This window comes from Pelobates fuscus, chromosome 6 (genome assembly GCF_036172605.1).
Source record: "Pelobates fuscus isolate aPelFus1 chromosome 6, aPelFus1.pri, whole genome shotgun sequence".
Lineage (NCBI taxonomy): Eukaryota > Metazoa > Chordata > Amphibia > Anura > Pelobatidae > Pelobates > Pelobates fuscus.
The window spans coordinates 163,108,806-163,132,099 of NC_086322.1; the positions used below are offsets into that span (position 1 = coordinate 163,108,806).

At 39.5% G+C, this 23,294-nt stretch overlaps 1 protein-coding gene across 2 annotated transcripts in view; it reads right to left on the reverse strand.

Annotated features, from left to right (window-relative positions):
* ELF2 (E74 like ETS transcription factor 2) overlaps nt 1–23,294 on the reverse strand; it is a 102,588-nt gene that overhangs the window by 51,745 nt on the left and 27,549 nt on the right. For both annotated transcript variants that reach the window (XM_063460073.1, XM_063460074.1), the window contains 2 exons: nt 17,594–17,710; nt 1,051–1,213 (listed from right to left, as the gene is read on the reverse strand). In XM_063460073.1, coding sequence (XP_063316143.1) covers nt 1,051–1,213; nt 17,594–17,668 — 238 coding nt within the window. In that variant the 5' untranslated portion in view covers nt 17,669–17,710. The remainder of the gene's footprint in view (nt 1–1,050; nt 1,214–17,593; nt 17,711–23,294) is intronic.

The following is a 23,294-nucleotide window of genomic DNA, read 5'->3' on the forward strand; positions in this document are numbered from 1 at the left end:
TTTGTTCTGGTGAGTAAAATCATTCCCTTCAGGCTTTTTGCAGTAAACACTGTCTTTTCAGAGAAAATGCAGCATTTACATTTTAGCCTAGTGATAACTCCACTGGCTGCCACTCATATGGCTACTAGAGGTGCTTCCTGGGGCAATGCTGATTAGTGTGCAGCACTGCCATTCAGGGTCTCCTCCCTCTGCATGCAGACACAGAACTTTCCTCATAGAGATGCATTGATTCAATTCATCTCTATGAGGAGATGCTGAAGGGCCAGCGCTGTGTTTCACTTGTGCTGTCTCTGCCCCTGAACTGCCTCCTTCACAGTCTCAGCCAATACTATGGGGAAGCATGACAGCAGGCAGGTCAGAGACAGTTCAGGGGCAGAGGCAGCAGCTGCAGACTTGAATACAAGTAAGTTTTTACTATATTTAGAGGAGTAAGGGGGCCAGGTGGGGCTAGATGGTGGTTTTAACACAATCGGGTCAGGAATACGTTTGTGTTCCTTTAAATATAGTCGGGGTTGGTAGCATTATCTATCCAAATTTGGACCGAGAAATCAGATTTCTAAAAGACTGAGAATAATGCTCACATACAGTAAATATATTTATACATCCAGTATTGAGACGTCCTTGGGATAAATATCAGCCTCCAGGGATTAAATCATTACATTGTTCGAAAAAAATAAATAAATATGGATATTAGTATCTTAAATACAATCGACATGATGACATTTAAAAAAAAAAAGTTATAATTTCATACATGTAATGTGAATGCAAATCTACAGTATTCCTAAAATATTATAGTTCTGCATGGTATCATAACGAAGTGTACATTAATCAACATTCTGGGACTGACCAAGCATATTTTATGTGTAGCTAACCTTAGGTTATTAAAACATATCATCTACGGTGGTGTCAGCAATTTAGACTTCAGTAATTAGTATTAAATTGTCTAAAGCAAACCTTGTCCGCCACATTTTTTCTGGAAAACACAACCTATATGACTGTTCTTTGTATGTGTGCATGAGTGGGCAAATCAAGAGAAAAAGAAACACGCACCTATTTCTACTGTTTCAGTCTCCACCTCTTGTTCCTCTGCCACGTCCTGCATCATGAAGGTCTCATCATCGTACACGAGAATCTGAGCTGCATATCCTTGCTCCACACGGGCGCTAGGGACTGGCTCCACAATAACTGCAGGGTACTCAATTTGAACATCCTCCTACAAGCAAAAAAAAATTTAAAAAGCACAAACGTGTTTAAAAATCGCTTTAAAAAAAAAACAACCAAAAAAACATACATATAAAAAATGTAATTTAGAAAACAGAGTTGATAGATATCAATAGGTCCATCTAACATTCAAATTTAGCTGTAAAGCGCGGACTAGACTTTAATTTTCTATTTATTATATTTCTTGTTTAGGACTGCTACGTGTCTATCCGAAGATACAGACCTCCTCTGGCAGAAATACATCCTGCTGTTGGCACATGTACATTACCCAAGTCATTTGTATTTTCCAAGGGATTAAAAAAAGATACACACCCAATTTCCTTGTTAAAATAAAAAAAAGGTTAGAATGTGCAAACTTCCCAAATGATAAGACCTGTTGTGATAGCTTCACAGTACAAAAGGATGATGAATACAAAACTGGAATCTACACAGCCTCCAACTCTAAATACATTATGGCTATAAGCATAGTAGCATACACCAGAAACCACAAGAAACATTAAAGTTATGTACTGGCTCATCGCCTAGTTCACCAGACAACTGCTCCTTTTTATCTACAGGCTCTGCATCAAGACAAAACAAATTTTAAATGTCTCATTTCCAAAGAACCCTCTTCCATCAAGATGCATACTTCATAAAACAAAAGTATACCTACACAGCAATATAAAATGTGGAGGACAAAGTCCTAAATGGTAGAGTAACAAAAAATAGGAAATTTCATAATTCTAAGGATGAGCGGATAACGTAAAAACTAAGGGAGAGACACAAATATATATTTATGGGGGCTCAGTATAGCTATGGCCCAGAAGCAAAGCCACTCAATAGATGGTAAATACAATCCTGGTTTTCTATCAAATAAGATAAACCCTAAACAATGGTGTTCTGACGCGGACACCATATTCTCCAATAATTCCTCCCTTCCAACTCTCTCATCCCCAGATATACAAACTTGCTTTAACAAATTAACCAAAACCTTTAAACAACAAAACAAAACCAGCTGGGAAATATCAACTTTGGATACATATATTTCAAAGAAAATTATCCCAAGGGGTCTGAGGGTTCTAGCCCTCCATCTAGAAATATAGAGATTGAGGGATTTAGACAGAAATGGGAGGAAGAAGCAGCTAAATGTTCCTCAACTTTTAAGTCAATTATTTGAACACTAGACACTAAAATTGAGAATATACAAAGCTTTAAAGATGACCCACAATTCCAGAATCTTGAAGTTGAACTAATGACTAATTTGGACAGGTTTTCCCACCAAAAAAAAAAAGCATTATACATTCATAAGGGACACAGCTGATTTTGAAACCAGCAGGATTTACCGTCAGACCAAAAGAAAAGTTAGAATATACTCTGATCATTTCTGTACTTCAGAATATGAATCTACTGTCAATGAAGGAGAACCCCCTAATACAAGTATAAAGTCAACTCAGACAGCCCCTAAGAGTATCTTGCATAAGGGAGTAGATTTTTTTTAGGATTGAGACAGGCAGATGAACTCCAAGGCCCGGGACAAGACAGTTGCAGAGAGGCAGAGGCCAATGGAAATACCGTCACTAAAAAGCAATGACCCAAAGCTCATTAACCTGTCCTCAAACTAAATTCTCGAACATTCAAATTAAGACCCTTATCAAAAGGTCTTTACTTTGTACCTACTCCCCCGTTCAACAAATTAAATTTGGACGAAAGACTTACATCTGTTCACCCGTAAGCTAGCTCTTCATAAATACCATACTCACAAGAAGGAGCAGAAAGCATTAAGTATGGTGTTCACAATTAAAGATATACGACTCTTGGTCGAACTTCTCGACTTTTGCGATGACCCCAGATCTAAAACTATTCCCATTACTAACCTCACCACTTATAGTAAATTCACACCTTCCCATAAAGACTATAAAAACATTGAGGTTTATCTAGACATGGTGTGCAGGGATATTGAAAAGGCTGATTTAAAAGCTCTGGATTTTGAACCTAGTGGCAACCTCTCCAATGCTGAGAGAATGGCATTAAACCAAAGGCTAATAACGAGTTAGTAATAAAACCGTCTGATAAGGGCAGCAATATAGCACTCGTGGTCCATTCTAAATCTATAAAGATGGTATATCAGCTACTGAATGACAGGGATACATATCAAATCCTGGCTCATGATCCCACTCCTCAGTATTTTACCAAGATTAAATCAATCCTTACTCCAGCCTTTGCAGACGAGCTAATTACTAAAAAACAAACTCGTTTTTATGCTAATCAAACAGCCTATACTATCCACATTCTATAGCCTCCCAAAAGGTACATAAATCTTTAGACAATCCATCAAGGAGGCCCGTAGTGTCTGGGTATGGCAAACCAACACAGAATCTGAGTGTTTTCCTCGATAAAGTCATGTCCCCTATTGTTTACAAATTACCCTCGTACATCAGGGATACAAAATAAATGCTGAACTTCCTGAGAGATATCCATGTCCCTGAGCAAGCCTCACCATGCAGGCTAGACGTGGAGTCATTATATAGTTCCATACCACACACGCTAGGGATATATAATAGTAGAACTACCTTAGAACATGAACTAAAGGCTCCAACCTCTTACATAGATTTTATCTCGGAACTTCTCAGATTTGTTCGCACAAAAAAAAAAAATTTCAACGGCACCATATACCAGCAAATAAGGGGGATTGCCATGGGAACATCTTGTGCGCCCTCCTATGCAAACCTTTATTAAGGTGCATGGGAGAAGCACATCATGGCAGATCCCACCTTACAAATCTATTTAGGATTGATATACTGTTGGAAAAGGTATATAGATGACGTGTGTCATCTGGTTAGGATCTAACAGACTTTGAGGATTTTGTTAAACTTCTTAATGTGAATGACTACAATTTGAAATTTACCAGTGAAATGGGCGACAAACAGCTTATTTCTTGGATTTAACGATCGCGATACAGCCTGGAGGTAAAATGGCAGCTACGTTGTATCAGAAAAAGACTGCCACTAATGGTTTGTTGAATTGGACTAGCCACCATCCTCAACCATTAAAAGCGGGTATACCTATAGGGCAATACCTAAGGCTACGGTAGAACGAATAGGGTTCTAAGGATAGCCTACTCTAGAGCAATTGTGGTGGAATCTCAGTAAAAATAAATTTACTAGGACAAGATTGCCATGTGGCATATGTGTAAATGGTGTATCAGTTAGTTAGTTTCACGTAGCTAAGATACAATCAACACCGTATTGAGCAAATGCAGGAATGCAGAAACTGAAAACATTTCCCCCCTCCTCCATTGTTCTGGGTGAGCCATGTGGTCTAATAAGTAAGGGAAGTTAGGCTTTGTTCAGCTGATTGTGTAAAGAGTATATGGGGGTAGAGTTAACTATAGGAGGAGCTATATGTCTATATCATGCATTTACACAGTCAGTTCTGGGCTCAGATCTTGTTGAATTTTGGTGACATAAGTCCCTCTGAGCCCCGGTCGGTGAATCGAATAAAGAATCTCTTCCTTCCTGAAGAAACCTGTGTCCATCTCTCTGTGCTTGGCTTCCGTCAGTTTCTCCGGTATCATTTGGTGCATTGGGCCGGGAAGCTCATCGTTCAACGGTAGCTGAGAAGCAGAGGCGTGAGACGGTCTATCTTTGCCCACGTTCTCTACGGCTGCACCCCTGAACTTCTGCGTGGACCTCCCTTCGTCTCGGCGCCACTGGTCTTTTGTCCAGGAGATCATCGGCCTCTACGTAGTAAGTGCTGGGGTGTCCCCGTCGATGAGTGTGAACCCAGGTTCAGGAACGAGGAGGTAAGACAACTGCTGTTTTAGACGGCAGACCCACTAGGGGTATACCGATTGTGCGGTAGGCCCAAAAGGGGTTTAAATCTGTGTATGGAATCTGCCCCCTCTGTCGGAGGGAAGGAGCGAAGGCGCACCGCTCAATCGAACGCTCTTTAGTAAGACCGTTTGATTTGGTTAGTCAGGCGGGGTTCTGGTGTAAATAGCCCTAGCCGGACACCGGTGTCTTGTCTAGACTAGCGTTCTAGGGTGTATATTACGTTCGCTAGGTCGGAGGGACCGGGAGACTAAGCGGCGTCTGTGTAAATTCGGTTCGCTAGCTCTCAACCTATCTTGGCTAAGTGGGAAGGCGTGTAAATTTGGAACCCACTAGATTTTTGATAGAGTAATAGACTAAGAGGCGTCTGTGTAAATTCGGTCCTCTAGTTCGCTATATGTGGTGCTTGGGCAGTGTGGCTAACCAAAACGGGTGTATATAGTTTTAGGTAGTCCATTCAAGGTACTGGCCAATAGTTTAGTTGGGATTGTAAATGTGTTAAAGATTGTTTAGTAAAGTGTATATCTTGTTAGATAGCGCGAGCTCAGCCGTCTAGCGAGAGTGTTAATAGTGTGTTGCTGTATCATAGTGCACGGTACCATAACCCTGTATATTTACTGACACTGTATATAAGTACTAATCATTGTCGTCTAATGCATGTTTAACACCATAACCACTAATAATTGTATTGTGACCTTAAATTGTGCTTTGACTTATGCTAACCGTACTGTAACCGCTATTTGTAAAAGACGATGTTACTGGGGTGTGTTATAGACGGGTAATTCATATATAGAGAATTATAGCGTGGGTGACTGTATAGTTTCGCCAAAGGGCACAGTATTAGTTACTTAGTGACTGGTGTAACAGCTGTGTGTGTACGGGAATTCCCTGTATGTTTTGTTGTATGAGTTTGACCTAGTAACTGTGCCACATGGTGCTGTTGCCAGGGAAACAAATGTGACTGTTGTAGGTGTGTTTGTTGTGTTTCTTTGAATTAGACGCTCCGTTGCTAAGTATGGCAGCGCCGATTTAAAGATTGTTGATCCCTTAGAATGTATGCTAAATAACTTTAAAAAGGGATATAATGTGTGTGATTTTGGGGACTACCTTATGTAGTAGAGAATGACCAGTTTTTGACTGTTAACACAGTTTGTGTTACTAGATGGTTATCAAAACTGGTCTGTCCATCCCCAATGGAATCTGACCCATCTGACCATCCCTCAACTAAATTCTTTAGCAAAAACTGGTGCAGCTGGTATGTCCCCCTGTGCTCTAATTGTCTCTGGCTCTCAGATGCCTGTCCCCTCCTTTTTCTGTGCCTACCTACCCCCCCAACTGGTTCTTTGTATTCAGTTTTATTATTAGCAGTCAAAATTGTGAGGAGAATTCTTAATAACAGTAACTGAATCCACTGAAAACACCATAACCACTGATAATACCATAACCACTGATAATACCATAACCACTGAAAACACCATAACCACTGAAAACACCATAACCACTGATAATACCATAACCACGGATAATACCATAACCACTGATAATACCATAACCACAGATAATACCATAACCACTGAAAACACCATAACCACTGATAATACCATAACCACTGAAAACACCATAACTACTGAAAACACCATAACCACTGATAATACCATAACCACAGATAATACCATAACCACTGAAAACACCATAACCACAGATAATACCATAACCACTGAAAACACCATAACCACTGAAAACACCATAACCACTGAAAACACCATAACCACTGAAAACACCATAACCACTGATAATACCATAACCACTGATAATACCATAACCACAGATAATACCATAACCACTGAAAACACCATAACCACTGATAATACCATAACCACTGAAAACACCATAACTACTGAAAACACCATAACCACTGATAATACCATAACCACTGAAAACACCATAACCACTGAAAACACCATAACCACTGAAAACACCATAACCACTGATAATACCATAACCACTGAAAACACCATAACCACTGAAAACACCATAACCACTGATAATACCATAACCCTGATAATACCATAACCACTGATAATACCATAACCACTGAAAACACCATAACCACTGATAATACCATAATCACTGAAAACACCATAACCACTGACATAACACTATAATTACTGAGCCTTGTGTGCCTTTAGTAACAGTAAATTAGTTTTGAAATACAACTGGATGAAATGGTCAATGGTATAGGACGCTGGAATACACTTTTACCATTTTTGGTTACTGGTCAGGCTCCTCCTAGCCCTGTCCGAAACATTTTGTTAACCAAGTTACTGACCAGTAAAATTAATTTATCCATTTCCACCTACCTCACCACTCCCCGACCGGAACCTATGACTAAACAACCCTATCTAAGTCCCACCCTAACCTGACAAATGACCGGTGCCCTCCAACTTTGACATTTACAAATGCCACTGCAGCTTACCCCTGGTCCACCACACATTGATATTAATGGTCAATTACAGTTGGCAGACCCTGTATTTGTTTATGTCCCGTTCACCATGACTGATCTGTTTAATTGGAAGACCCATAATTCCTTTACGAAAGCAGACGAGTCACCTAATGCTTTCTATGAGAGATTGCTGGAGTCATATAGATTATATACTCCTTTTAATCCAGAGGCCCCTGAGAACTCTCGAATGAACAACTCAGCATTTGTCAGCCAGACCCAAGGTGATATCAAAAGAAAATTGCTAAAGTTAAAGGGATTTGTAGGAATGTCCATATCACAGTTCAGGTGTATATGAACAGGGAGATTGAAACAAAGCAGGAGGAAGAACGTAAAATGAGGATGAAGGCAGATATGCTAGCTGTAGCTATCATAAGTGTAGAGAGACAGGGAAGGGAGGTGAATAGAGGAGTTGAGAATAGCCTGAGTAAGGGAGGAAGTAGGAATCACTGTGCGTATTGTAGAGAGGAAGGATATTGGAAAAGTGACTGCCCACAGAGGGAATATAAAGCAAGTTATAGATAAGACAAGAGAGAAGGTTACGAGATGGTTACAGAGGTGGCTATAGAGAAAGTCTTGGAGGGAATGACAGTAGTAACAGAGGAGGTGTTCAGGGAAGTAGATACTATTCCCCTACCCAGAGATTAAGGGATAGAGAAGATAGAGATTTTGTCGGTCTGGCTGACACTGTCATGGAAGACTATTGATACCGACTGGGCTCCATCCCCCTTTAGCCGAGTGCAGCCTATGGTCGATGTATCAATAGAGGGAAAGAGGAGCTCTTTCATGATTGACACTGGTACTGAGTACTCTGTGGTAACTAACCTAGTTGCTCCTCCTTCAGGAAGACTATAATTATGATAGGAGCTACTGGGAAAAGCGCTGCTAGACCAATTCTCAGGAGTCATACTTGTATTCTAGGAGGCCATTTGGTTAAGCACCAGTTCCTATATATGCTGGAGTGTCCAGTTCAGCTTCTAGGACGAGATCTATTATTAAAGCTTCAAGCCCAGATAACTTTTAAACCCAACGGATCAATGTCTCTGAAGTTTAATAGATCACCAGGCATAATATCAGTATCGGTGCAAAAGGAAGAAGAATGGCACTTCTACTCTATAATAACAAATACAGACCCTAAGAGTGATGAATCCTTATTTGACATTTCAAGAATATGGACAGAGAATAATCCTCCAGGACTTGCTCGCAATATTCCACCAATACACATTGAATCAAAGCTTGGAGCATATCCTGTTAGCCTTAGTTAGTACCATATATTATAGAGGGCTAAGGAAAATATACAAACCTATGTGGATAAGTGTGCAAAGTATGACATCCTAAAATTCTGTACCTCCCCTTGGAACACTCCATTATTACCTGTTCAGAAGCCGGGATCAGATGAGTATCATCCTGTACAAGATCTAAACGCAGTTAATAATGCAGTAGTCAATATACACCCAGTGGTACCCATCCCCTATAATCTGCTTGCTTTAATACCAGGTGGGGCAACCTACTATACCTTCCTAGACCTCAAAGATGCTTTCTTTTGTTTCTGGGGTACTGCTGAAAAATTATGTATGGGCATCCACCTTCCATACTTGGTAACTTAACGGGGGATTTGAGTCAGTTGGGAGAAGGAATTACCCGGCAGCAGGTTGTAGAGTTGGGTAAAACTATGGAGGAGGTACAGAAATGGGTACAAGATAGATTACCTGTGAATATTTATCCACCTGTTCATTCTTGCCATCTAGGGGATCAAGTGTGGATAAAAAAATGGAACACTGTTCCATTAGGTTCCAAGTGGAGAGGTCCCTATGTTGTTCTTTTATCTACCCCAACAGTTGTAAAGGTTGTAGAAGTGACTCCGTGGATTCATCACTCTAGGGTAAAAAAAAAAAAAAAAAACAGCGGCAGATTCCTGACAAGCTACCATAGATCCAGAGAATCCTTGCAAGATCCAGTTGAAGCGTGTGACCGAGTTGGATTAAAAGTGTTTTTTTTTTGCGAAGATAATATTGTTAAAAGGGAACATCAACAAAGATCTACAAGTGAGTGTTTTTGACGGCCATAATAATGCCTGTCCGCTCACCAATGTGTTATTAAAAGCCAGGAAAGTCTCGAAGGGACCCCTGTGAAGACGAGCAGAACTCCATTCCCTGCAGCCCTTACATCCTGGAAGCTGAGGTGCCATCGCACGGACGAAGACTGAGGATGAAGACGTCGAAAGAAGTGTTTTTGATAATATGTATTTTTGTGTCTTTTTATATTCAGGAAGGTAGAGGTACCGACACTCCTAGCTGTGAGGTATGCATTAAGACTACAAGAACAGGTAACCATATTTCCCAGACCCTAATTTGGCATTCACAATATGAATGTAACGGAGATGTATCAAGATGTAGATACTTAAATATAGAATATAGTGTGTGCCATTTAGGAGTAGGAGAACCTAAGTGCTTCAGTCCAGAGTATCAACCCCGTACAATTTGGTTGACCCTCAGGAATGGAGATCCTCAGGGGACCCTAATAAATAAAACTGAGTTAGAAACCGTACATTCTTCGGGTGTTCTGCTATTTGATGCATGTAAAGCAATATCAAGTGGTAGAAAGCCGTGGAATGTATGTGGGGATCTTAAGTGGGAGAGAACGTATGGGTCTAATGATAAATATATTTGTCCCAGTAGTAAAAACAAGTATGTAAGTCCGAGATGCCCAGATAGGGAATATAACTTTTGCCCATATTGGTCTTGTGTGGGGTGGGCAACTTGGGGACCGACAGTAGATAAGGATATGATTGTTACTAAGTTGCCTACAAAGCCATATTGTAAGTCTAGGGAATGTAACCCAGTCCATATACTCATAAATAATCCTGAACGATTCATAGATAGGTTCGGTAACTTATTTGGGTTCCAAATATATGGGACGGGTTTAGATCCTGGGACAATATTATTTATAGGGATAGAGACCGATACGGTAACCTCCCAAACTCATCAAGTATACCATTCTTTTTATGAAGAGATGAGTATAGATAATAAGATCCCCCATAATGCTAAAAACCTGTTCATAGATTTAGCCGAAAGTATTGCCGGTAGTCTTAATGTTACCAACTGCTATGTGTGTGGAGGTACTAACATGGGAGACCAATGGCCTTGGGAAGCAAAGGAGGTAATGTCCGGTTCTGAGGCAGTTGACCAATTAATATCTACACAAGCCGATTATCATATGAGTGTTAGAGGTAAATCTGAGTGGAGATTAAAGACCTCCATCATAGGTTATGTTTGCATAGCGAGGAAAGGAATGATGTATAATACTTCTGTAGGAGAATTAACTTGTCTAGGGCAAAAAGCTTATGATGATGATACGAAGAATACAACTTGGTGGTCGGCTTCAAATGTCTCAGAACCATCTAACCCGTTTGCTAGATACTACAATTTAAAGGATGTGTGGTTTGACCTATCCATCACATCTACCTGGAGAGCCCCAGCAAATTTGTACTGGATCTGTGGTAAGAAAGTATATTCGGAGTTACCACAGGACTGGGAAGGGGCATGTGTATTAGGTATGCTCAAACCATCCTTCTTCTTGTTGCCAATTGAAACAGCAGAGACCTTGAGAGTTAAAGTTTATGATGTGAATCATAAAAAGAAGCTAGCATCCTTGAATGTAGGTAGCTGGGAAGATAATGAGTGGCACTGGCTTCCTTAGCGCGCTTCATTGCCAATAGGAGGGATGTAATATGTGAGGGAACTGGTTAACAGCCAAACTGTATGCCCATGAAGTGTTATTGTATTCTAATACAGGGATTCAAGCCTCATTCTACCATTAGGCAATTATGGATTCCTCTGTAAAGCACATAGCCTTCTTACCAGGTAAACCAGTTGGGCTGTTGATAAAGTCCTCCATTCACTTCCAGTGCAAATAGAAGGAGGTGTATGTGGAAAGTTCAATCTCAGCAACTGTTGTCTGCACATAGATGATGAAGGGCAGGCAGTGGCTGATCTCACAAGCCACATGGCTAAACTGACGCATGTACCGACTTAAGCCTGGAACGGGTACAATTCTAGTAGTTGGTTTGGAAGTAGGTACGAGCAGCTTGGAGGGATCAAGACATTGGTAGGAGGAGTCATGTTGATTATAGTGTGTCTCTTTCTACCATGTTTGGTTCCATTGGTAATTAGGTCCATACAGAGTGTCATAGAGAGCACGACAGAAAGGAAACCAGCTGCGCATGTAATGGCTGTTTGCAAGTATGAACCCTTAGCCCAGAGAGAATATATTCAGAATGAGGAGTGCTGAAGGAATTTGTAAGGATGCTAAGATGCTTACGAGGTCTGTTCTGATTCATGGCAACCTGAGGTGTAAGCAAACTATGGTTAAGTGATGCATCTGGAATTGTGAAATATCAAAAGCATCAAAGGGGGGAATGTGGTGGAATCTCAGTAAAAATAAATTTACTAGGACAAGATTGCCATGTGGCATATGTGTAAATGGTGTATCAGTTAGTTAGTTTCACGTAGCTAAGATACAATCAACACCGTATTGAGCAAATGCAGGAATGCAGAAACTGAAAACATTTCCCCCCTCCTCCATTGTTCTGGGTGAGCCATGTGGTCTAATAAGTAAGGGAAGTTAGGCTTTGTTCAGCTGATTGTGTAAAGAGTATATGGGGGTAGAGTTAACTATAGGAGGAGCTATATGTCTATATCATGCATTTACACAGTCAGTTCTGGGCTCAGATCTTGTTGTATTTTGGTGACATAAGTCCCTCTGAGCCCCGGTCGGTGAATCGAATAAAGAATCTCTTCCTTCCTGAAGAAACCTGTGTCCATCTCTCTGTGCTTGGCTTCCGTCAGTTTCTCCGGTATCACAATCAGTTTAGATAGAGACACACTTCTTACTGATCGGAACCAACAAACATCGGATGCCAATTCGATCTGTTGCATAGTTAGTTACTTATGATGCAGGCTGGACATATATGATGGGTACCCTTAGACGCTATTGGCCGATTCTAATGTCGGACCCACATATTAAACAAGTAATCACTCCATTTCCCTCCGTGACTGCACGTAGAGGCAGAAACCTAAGAGATACTTTAGTACAAAGTCATCTTGCACCGCTGAAAAAACCCTCCAAGCACTACCTACCCAAAGGTACTTATAAGTGTGGACACTGTAGCACATGCATGCATATATCTAAAGACTCCAAACTGTTTACAGACAATAATGGGGAGGAAATTTTCCCGGTTCGTTCCTTCTTCAACTGTCGCACAGAAGGAGTAATATATCTACTAACTTGTTCTTGCGGAATTAAATACGTTGGGAAAACCTTCCGCCCCTTTGAATTCAGGCTTAGGGAGCACGTCAATTCCATGAGAAGACCTCTAGAGACACCAGTCTCACGCCAGTTAAAGATACACCATGCCAATTCCTCTAACAAACTATGGTTTATGGTAATAGAATATATTCCACAAACCCAACGCAAAGGCGATTGGGATCGAAGGGTGATACAGCAGGAATCCTATTGGATTTATAAATTGAAAACCCTTTCCCCACAGGGATTGAATGAGGGATTCTCCTTCTCAGCCTTCCTATAGCTCCTGATATAAGGCTCTTGGAAAGAATATCCCCTATGCTAATCTTATTTCTTTTTAAGACCGTGGTAATTTTTAATTGATGTATATATTTACTTTTTTCACTTACACGATTTGTCTCTTAATTACTGGCAGTTTTAGCCTGCTATACGTTTACTTACCTTATCTTATTTCGTTTGGACCTAAGCTGCTTATAATTATAAAGTTGGAATCAGAGGTATATATCTAAACACCCAGAATACTAAATATCTGTGAAGTGAACTAATGCAAGCCTTTACATTTATCATATGTATTTGCCTGTTAACTACAGACTTTTATTTCAGAGAGTTAGTTGCCATTAATTCACTGCTGCATTTAGATATGTAAACAGCAGTTTTTATTACTGCACACATACCCCCAAATTCACAGATTATATCTTTGCACATTGAACTCATTCAAGGAGACATAGGGGACACAAATACTATTTGAATAGACAGCACTGTGGTCTTACGGCACATCTTAATATCAAACTGTCCCTGTAATTATGGGGTCAACGGGAGAATTAAGGGATTCACAAATATTGAGAAGAGAGGCATGATAGTTACATACCCATGGTAAAACTCCATACACTTAGGATATATTTTTAGACTTTTTAAAGTCTAAAGTATCTAAGAAGCATTATCCCTCCGTAATCTCTATGCATGTATTTTTTACATAGAGTGGGAGGATATACGCACCTACTCTGTGAATATGGACCGATCTACGGCTATTGGGGGAGTGCTGATTGTCTTGTACACACATGATATGAACAACTCTTTTGTGATTGTGTTCCCGTCTGGATACCGCAGTAATGTAACTAATCGAGCACGTCTGCCAGCATTGGAGGAGGTGTTTTAATATAGACACACCACCCACCTGACGCAGGCAGACTTACGATGCAATAGTTTCGGAGATGCGTCCCGCCCCACATGGGTAACATTCAATGAGGACAAAGGGGAAGAACATCTCACACACTTGATCAACAAGCAGGGACTTAAGTCCTGCCTTGTAATAGGCAAAACCCAATGAGAACAGGGGAGGGTGTACACCTCACATGCCCCCCTGACCAGAACATGGCTAGAATCAACACACCCAATATACACACCCCTTTTACACAGCAGCTAACATTTGAATGTTAATTAAGGGAATGTATAATCGAACAGGCTGGCCGGCTTACAGATAACTATCCATAATTTGGAACACTTATGTGGGATTTGCCATTTTAACACAATCAAATGAGGTAGCAATATCTATTGAAGACAACAGCTCCCCAACTTGTTATTGCAGGGATTGCACAATTTAACATACCAAATTAGGGCACAGTTTAGTAGATAGTTGACACATTGCTGCCACTTACTTCATAATACAGACAAAGCCATGATTTTCCCCTTTAACAAAGATACAATTTCATTAAAAATTAATTGTTTCAAGTGGCTCCCTCAGTGTGTCATGAGGACTTAACCACTTCACTCCCAGAAGACTATACAAGTTTCTACGTTCATTTATTTTTCCAGAATGAAATTCAGGCTATAAAATCTCACTCGTACTGCAGGAATGATTATCAACTGTCATAAATAAATGTGAATACCGCACTCAATAATCATGCAATTATTTCATAGTTTTAATTATTAATATTATTTTTAAATATGCTTAGATAAGATATGTATAGTATTTCATCGTGGTGACATGCATTTCATCCTATATACATGAGCCATTTACAAATATATACACAGAATCCTCCCTTGTATAAAGTAAAGTTCATAATATATGTATATACAATGGTAATGATCCACAGAATCTCAGAAAAAATATTGCAAAAAATAGAAAAAATAAGAAAAAATGGAAAAAGGGAGAAAAGAGAAAAAGGGGGGAAAAAATGGGAAAACAAGAAAAAGTAAAAAGGACAAAAAATAAAAAATGATAATACAGACCTGATATATTGCAGTCCAAAATATAGTGCACTATATAATTCACTGTCTATGGGTGGATCTCACCAATTTAGGAGTTTCTCCTGGTATGCACAGTAGGAGGATGCTGTAGTCTGTAGTAGTAATCTGATAGTGATGTTGATGGGGATGAAAAGGTTCCTGTTGTGATGTAAAAAACGATCACCTCATCAACGCTCAGTTTGTATATGTGTGGTCAGTATATAGCAGGTCGTTCTCGGCAATCTTTGAATGGGCGGGCTGCGCGCTCGGGACGTCCATGTCCCTTCGACGGCCCCTGTGTGCTGCATTCTGCCAAAATAAATGTAAAGTGGTTTAAATATCCTAAGTTGGCGGCTAAACCCAGCCGCATCCACTCCGTGGTCCTACTTCCGCATTCTGACGTCAGCGTGCGTGCTCAACTAAACTTTATTGTACATTTACAAATAGCCCCACACAAATAGATATAACTTGTTGGCTAATAAGATTAGTCTAACAGTATAGTATATTCAGTAGAAGGAGCTTATGAAATGAACATAGTTTATAATTGAAAACAAACAAAAAAAACAAATTAGTAACTATTAAAGAAATACCACACAGTGTAGTTTATATACAGTAGAAGTAGTCTATGGAGTGAACATAATTAATAATTGAAAACAAAGGGAAAAAAGGAGACTGCCAAAGACTCTTTCTGTATATTAGTCTAATAGAGTTTTTTCTAATATACAGAAAGAGTCTTTGGCAGTCTCCTTTTTTCCCTTTGTTTTCAATTATTAATTATGTTCACTCCATAGGCTACTTCTACTGTATATAAACTACACTGTGTGGTATTTCTTTAATAGTTACTAACTTGTTTTTTTGGTTTGTTTTCAATTATAAACTATGTTCATTTCATAAGCTCCTTCTACTGAATATACTATACTGTTAGACTAATCTTATTAGCCAACAAGTTATATCTATTTGTGTGGGGCCATTTGTAAATGTACAATAAAGTTTAGTTGAGCACGCATGACGCAGCGACGCACGCTGACGTCAGAATGCGGAAGTAGGACCACGGAGTGGATGCGGCTGGGTTTAGCCGCCAACTTAGGATATTTAAACCACTTTACATTTATTTTGGCAGAATGCAGCACACAGGGGCCGTCGAAGGGACATGGACGTCCCGAGCGCGCAGCCCGCCCATTCAAAGATTGCCGAGAACGACCTGCTATATACTGACACACATATACAAACTGAGCGTTGATGAGGTGATCGTTTTTTACATCACAACAGGAACCTTTTCATCCCCTTCAACATCACTATCAGATTACTACTACAGACTACAGCATCCTCCTACTGTGCATACCAGGAGAAACTCCTACATTGGTGAGATCCACCCATAGACAGTGAATTATAGTGCACTATATTTTGGACTGCAATATATCAGGACTGTATTATCATTTTTTATCCTTTTTACTTTTTCTTGTTTTCCCCCTTTTTCCCTTTTTCTCTTTTCACCTTTTTTGGATTTTTTTCAATTTTTCTTATTTTTTCAATAATTTTTCTGAGATTCTGTGGATCATTACCATTGTATATACATATATTATGAACTTTACTTTATAAGAGGGAGGATTCTGTGTATATATTTGTAAATAGCTCATGTATATAGGATGAAATGTATGTCACCACGATGAAATACTATACATATCTTTATAAGCATATTTAAAAATAATAATAATTAAAACGATGAAATAATTGCATGATTATCGAGTGCGGTATTCACATTTATTTATGATTGAGATTAGGAGGTTGTTTTTGGGTTAACCTCGAATACCTGCACCCTACGTTATTGAGTGCCAGCACATTTTGTGTTTTTTGATTATCAACTGTCCCCTGGTTTGGAAGTGCAATCCCAATTTTTGTGTACTGTCAGCATTAAATTGCCAATTCAGAGATTGATAAAGATTGCTAAGGCAGTTTTAAATACCTTTATTTTAGGAAAATATGGTTTAACTAGTTATTGTATGTGAACATTATACTCCAGTGCAGACATCTTCTTTACATTTTTAGTAATCAATACTGCTTGCAATGTCTTCAGGATCCTTACAAAGACCTATAACCAAGATTTTTCATTAAATCTTATTGATCAATTGTCACATCTACCGAGAGAAAAACAAATTGCTTTTATACTCAGATTTTAGACCCTGTGTGATATACTGCAAGATCATGAACACTTTATATAGTGCACTTTTTTTATTACCACAAAAATGTTATGAAAGCTGAACAAATAGGTGAAAAATACAAAATTGCATGCACTGACGTAATTTTTATTTTTAAGTTTGTCTGTAAAAGAATAGGTGTACACAAAATTGCTGTTTTATTATATGTTTATGTGCTAGCAATGCATCCCTTGTTTTAAAAAAAAAAAAAAAAAAAAGGGTAATGCTAATGTGTTTTCAAGCAAAACAAATAAATTGTTATTTAGGGGATAAAGAGTTTTATCCCAGTACTCAGTTTTACATATTTATTTATTTTTAACTTACAAATTCCAACTCACCTGCTCTGTAGTTTCTACCCCGTTACTGGCAAGTTCCCCTACCGACCCACCACCATCCACTGCAGCAGAGGTCATGTTGCATCCCCTGAGTTCTGGAACCAATTACAATTAAGTTCCCTGTAAACAGAAAAAGTTATATGATTAAAAACAGAGTCATGGTTAATTAATGGATGGTTCTTTATCTCAAACAAAGATGAATGCATTTAAAAGGTTGCTGAATCCATAAAGAACAATGATTTTTATTTTTCACACAGGTGAATTTTTGGGTGAAAACCATTGACAGCACTGGTGGGCACTCATCAACTGAAATCACTCCTTAAATTTGAGACATTTCAAATAAATTGCTTAATGAAACATGAATAAACTTACTAATCCAATCAAAAGTTTAGCTTGCCTAACCTTGTGTTTTGGAGCTTAAGATGGACCCATAAGACCTGTAAGCTCCACATAAATATGCAAACTTTGAACTTCAGAGTCTTGCTTAGTAATGGTCAGAACTGTTTGGCATGGTCAATAACTTCATTTCCAATTTCTCTAGTCAAAATTAATGGTAGTTATTGGGACACCAGGATAGATTTGCGCCTTGCAACTCCATTTAAAGGGAACATAAAATCCCGTATTTTTTTTTTTTTAAAACAAAAGTTAAAAATAAATAATTTAGAAAAAGATTGCTTAGCACCTTTCCAGCGCTGAGACTCCTTCGCTGCAGCCAGCAGCACCTCCTTCAGAGACGTCAGCATGCCTCTGCAATCTCCAATCCATTGCTTTTCATAAGCAGCAATAGATTGGAACTGGGCATGCACAGGCAAAAAAAAAAAAAAAACACTCCTCCAATCAAATGATGCATTTGATTCCAGGACAGAGTTTCATTCTGTTTTGAAGGAAGAAGTGCTGTTAGTGGATGTCATGACGACCTAACTGAATTCGTATTTTTGTTGTTTTTTTTAAAAAAGGTTATACAATGTTTCTGTTGGTTCTGCAGTGATGCCAGCAGAGACTAAGGAAATGTTTGAGGAACATTAAACTGTGAGCACTGTAGTAACATGGCAAGGACAGATAATGCACTACAGAGCTGTAACAAGGGGGAGTGGTACTAGGACAAGTATATGGTATTGGTCTTATGCCCCGGCATGCGCATTTGATCTCCCCCACTCTGACCAAAAACTTCTTAAAGAAGTGGAAAGGACATAATAGGCCACTGAGTATTACAGCTTTGACATCTTTATAGATTTTTTTTATCTTTATATAAAAAAATTATAAGATGCAATATATGTGGGTTAAAATTAAACAAAACCTGCATAATTCCACTTATTTCCATGGTGAGAACTTCACTTTATAGCTTTGCTCCAAAAACTCAAAATTAAATATTTTATTTTTAATGCCACTCAAAAATGTTACGTTTACAAATTGTAACAGTTGCAGTCTATTTTTTAGGTTGTGCCACAGATATGTACAAAGTGCAAGCAGTCCGTTTAATATTAACTCAGGAACAAAACATTATTCTCAGTAAACATTAGTGCCAAACAGACTGAACTTCAATCATTGGGTCAGTATTGTGTTCCATTAATAAATTATATAAAAAAAAAAAAACACACACACACACAGATGCCCAAAGGACAAGTACCCTCTGATCTGATATGTCCCTAGCTAATATCTTCCCCTCCCTAAGGGCGACAAGGACCCAACATAAAATGTTGAAACCAAGATACTGGCAGAGCACATCATATTACATCTTCCAAGTTGGACAAATACGGATGACGTGGGCTTCATGATGTGTCGGCAATTATAGGAGAATACCCGTCGCATGCTTAGAAACATAGAATGTGACGGCAGATAAGAACCAAATCGGCCCATTTACTCTGCCCAATTTTCTAAATACTTTCATTAGTCCCTGGCCTTATCTTATAGTTAGGATAGCCTTATGCCTATCCCATGCATGCTTAAACTCCTTTACTGTGTTAACCTCTACCACTTCAGCTGGAAGGCTATTCCATGCATCCACTACCCTCTCAGTAAAGTAATACTTCCTGATATTATTTTTAAACCTTTGCCCCTCTAATTTAAGACTATGTCCTCTTGTGGTGGTAAACTCCTATCATTGGACGCAGAGAAAGCATTTGATGGGTCATGTGGCCTTACTTGTTCGGCCTACTTTGGCAATGCAGTTTCCCCCTTCCTCGGATTAATACTATACAAGCTTTATACTCTAACCTCCAGGCTCATTTACAACTCCTGGGCTCTCTTGGACCACATTTCGGGATCCATAAAGGGACTAGGCAGGGTTGCCCCACTATCGCCAGCTCTGTTCGTCCTCTCGTTGGAGCCTTTACTGCACCTCTTTAGAGAGACCAGATCGATTTATGGCATTTCTATTGGAACAAGAATGTTATAAAGCTGCCTATTCCAGTCACTCGCACTGTTATTTCAAATACTCAACCACTTTGGAAATCTGTCCGGATATAAAATCAACTATACCAAATCGAGCGCAATATCTTTTCATGTACTGGATTTGGAGGTAGCTTACCTGAGATCCACGTTTGGCATATCCTTTGGATCATCCTTTCATTGCCTAGGTCTATTGTATTCTGACCACTATTTACCTTTGCTTTAGACTCTGAGGAGGGAATTCCAGAGCGGTCCATATTTTGGATTGAGAGGATCTATTGCATTACAATGCTTTCCTATGGACGCTGGCGTCTTCTCACTGTGATTTTTACAGTGAGAAGCACGCAAGCGCCTCTAGCGGCTGTCAATGAGACAGCCACTAGAGGCTGGATTAACCCTCAGGATAAACATAGCAGTTTCTCTGAAACTGCTATGTTTATAAAAAAAAAAAAAAAGGGTTAATCCTAGAGGGACCTGGCACCCAGACCACCTCATTAAGCTGAAGTGGTCTGGGTACCTATAGTGGTCCTTTAACGTCTCAAAGAACAGTCAAAATACTAGCCGAGGTCAGGGACACAGAATCAGACACAAAGATAAGGGAAAGCCAAAAGTCAAGGATACCAGATATCAGGGAAATCAAAACAAAGCCAAAGTCAAATACCAGAAAATCAAGATCAGGAACGCACTCTCGGATAACCATATACATGAAACCACGATGAGCAAGAGGAGAATTCTGTTTAAGTACCCCTCAGTTCAGACAATGTATACTAGGTCACCCTCTACAACACTAATGTAATGATTATATGCAATGTTCTTTATGTACTATACCCTTTCTAAGATGTACTACTCTATGGAATGGAATGTCGGTATGTTATGGTGTCCTAAAATGTACCAACTGAGGACTGTGTGATGAATCACGTTGTACCAAATGCTGTGAACATGTGCCTTCTGGAATGCCAATTCATAAATAATTAAAGGATCACTACATTTAGGTGGCTTGCCCCCCCTTAGTTCCCCTATAAAAGTTTAAAACTCACCTTTATTTCCAGCGCCGCGCAAGTCCGGGGGCATTGGCTTCGCCCTCTTTGTGACATCAAAATGGCCGATTTTTAGCCGATCCAATGCTTTCTCATAGGGAAAGCATTGGATTGGCTAAAATCGGCATGGGGCAGGGCCAAACTTTGGCTTCATTTGACTTCCTTGTATTCTGGTATCCCTGACTTGGCTTTCCCTCTTCGTTGTGTCTCCTTCTGTGTCCCTGACCTTGGCAAGTATTCTGACTATTCTCTGGTACGTTAAGTCCGGCAACTCTAAGGCACGGTAAGACATTACCTTTAATCCTGGACATGACATAGTTCTACCTGCTGGATCAACTAGTAATCCTGACTATATAAATTGGTGTTGATCCGCCGTGGTGTTGGCTGCTGAACGGCACTTCCACATTTGTTAGTAAGGCAATTACTGCAGATACCGCAAGATGAGGATGAATATGATGCAATATATACCTATATATAAACTTCAAAAATGATATATACATATACACATATATCCTAATGAAATATATATACGCTTGATCCTGATGAAAGTCCTCTATGACTGAACCGTTAATCGTCGGTTTTTAACATTTATCAATACATTTTGGAATTTTAAAATCCGTGAGTGCAGCTACCTACTTGGATGATTGGACAAAACAGCAGTCTTTTGCTTGCACCCGGTCATTAAGGGACATTAAATAGTGTGTGTGCGCGCGCGCGCATATATATATAATATCGTTCTAAGTGTATTTTGATAGATATATACATATATACATACATACACACACATATATATATATATATATATATATATATATATATATATATATATACAGCTATCAAAATACACTTAGAATGATATATATATATATACACACACACACACACACACACAGTTTGACAGAAAGTACACATATATTAAATTTTTTACGTATTTCTATATTTTATATTATACATATATAAAAAATTATTATATATTTAATATTCTACGTTTATTTTGATTTATATATATTAAAATACATTTAGACAGTATGTATGTGTGTGTATATATATATATATATATATATATTCTAAGTATATATTATTTAATTTTACATGTTTTAAAAAACTTTATTTTACTTTATTACAGGCAGCAGGGGGACTGTCATTCCAGGCACTCCCCCTGTTGGCACTGCTACGGACGGCTATTCGCAAGTAGGGATCGACCGATATTTATTTATTTTTTTATTTTTTTTAGAGCCGATGCCGATACTCTGAACTTTCCGGACGATAGCCGATAACTTACCGATATTCTGTACATTTACCATTTTGAAAAAAATAAACTTTCTAATGGTAAATGCACAAAATATACATGCCACGTGTAGTGGATGCAGGGGAGCAGTGTGTTTGTGTAGTGTGTGTGTGTGTGTGTGTGTAGTGTGTATATAATGAATGCAGAGTGTGTATAGTGAATATAATGAATGCAGAGTGTGTGTATGTGTAGTGTGCATACAGTGAATGCAGTGTGTGTGTGTTTATGCAGTATGTGTATATAATGCAGTGTGTGTGTGTAGTGTGTGTATAATGAATGCAGTATGCTTATATAATGCAGTGTATCTGTGTAGGTATGTAATTTGGGGGAGGGGGCATTTAAATTTTCAAAATATTGAATTTTTTTATTTTTTAGTTCCCCCTCCCTGCTTCTTACTTGGCCACAGAGGGGGGGGATATAGCATTCCCTGGTGGTCCAGTGGCATGAAAAGTACAGTGGGGGCCCGCAGCAAGTGCTTACTTACCTTCCCGGCATCTCCCTTTAGCTCCCCTGTGTAAATCTCGGGGCCAGCGCGGAGCGTTGCCATGGTAACCCGCGGCAACACTGACAGCCACGGGACTCGCGAGATTTATGCAGGGGGGCTGCTGGGAAGGTAAGTAAGCGCTTGCTGCTGGCCCTGGTATGTAATATTGGCATCTTTATTAGCCGATATGGATATTGCTGAAAATAGCAAATATCGGCCGATAATCGGTCGATCCCTACTCGCAAGGACCTTGCGATTACATGGCCCAGGAGGGCTGACTCAGACGCAAAAGGACTGCCTGGGATGACAAGCAAGTCCCGTCCCGTAGCGATTGCCGGAGGGGGATCGACAGCGAGCATGTAAGTCTCCTGGACGGCGGGGACATACTATGCCGTCTGCTGGCGTTTAGAACAGGGTCCCCAAGGACAGCACGCCCGCCGTCCGTCCTTAAGGGGTTAAGGAAGCAGTTTTGGCATCATGCCCTGTAGCCTCACCGCTCCATTTAGG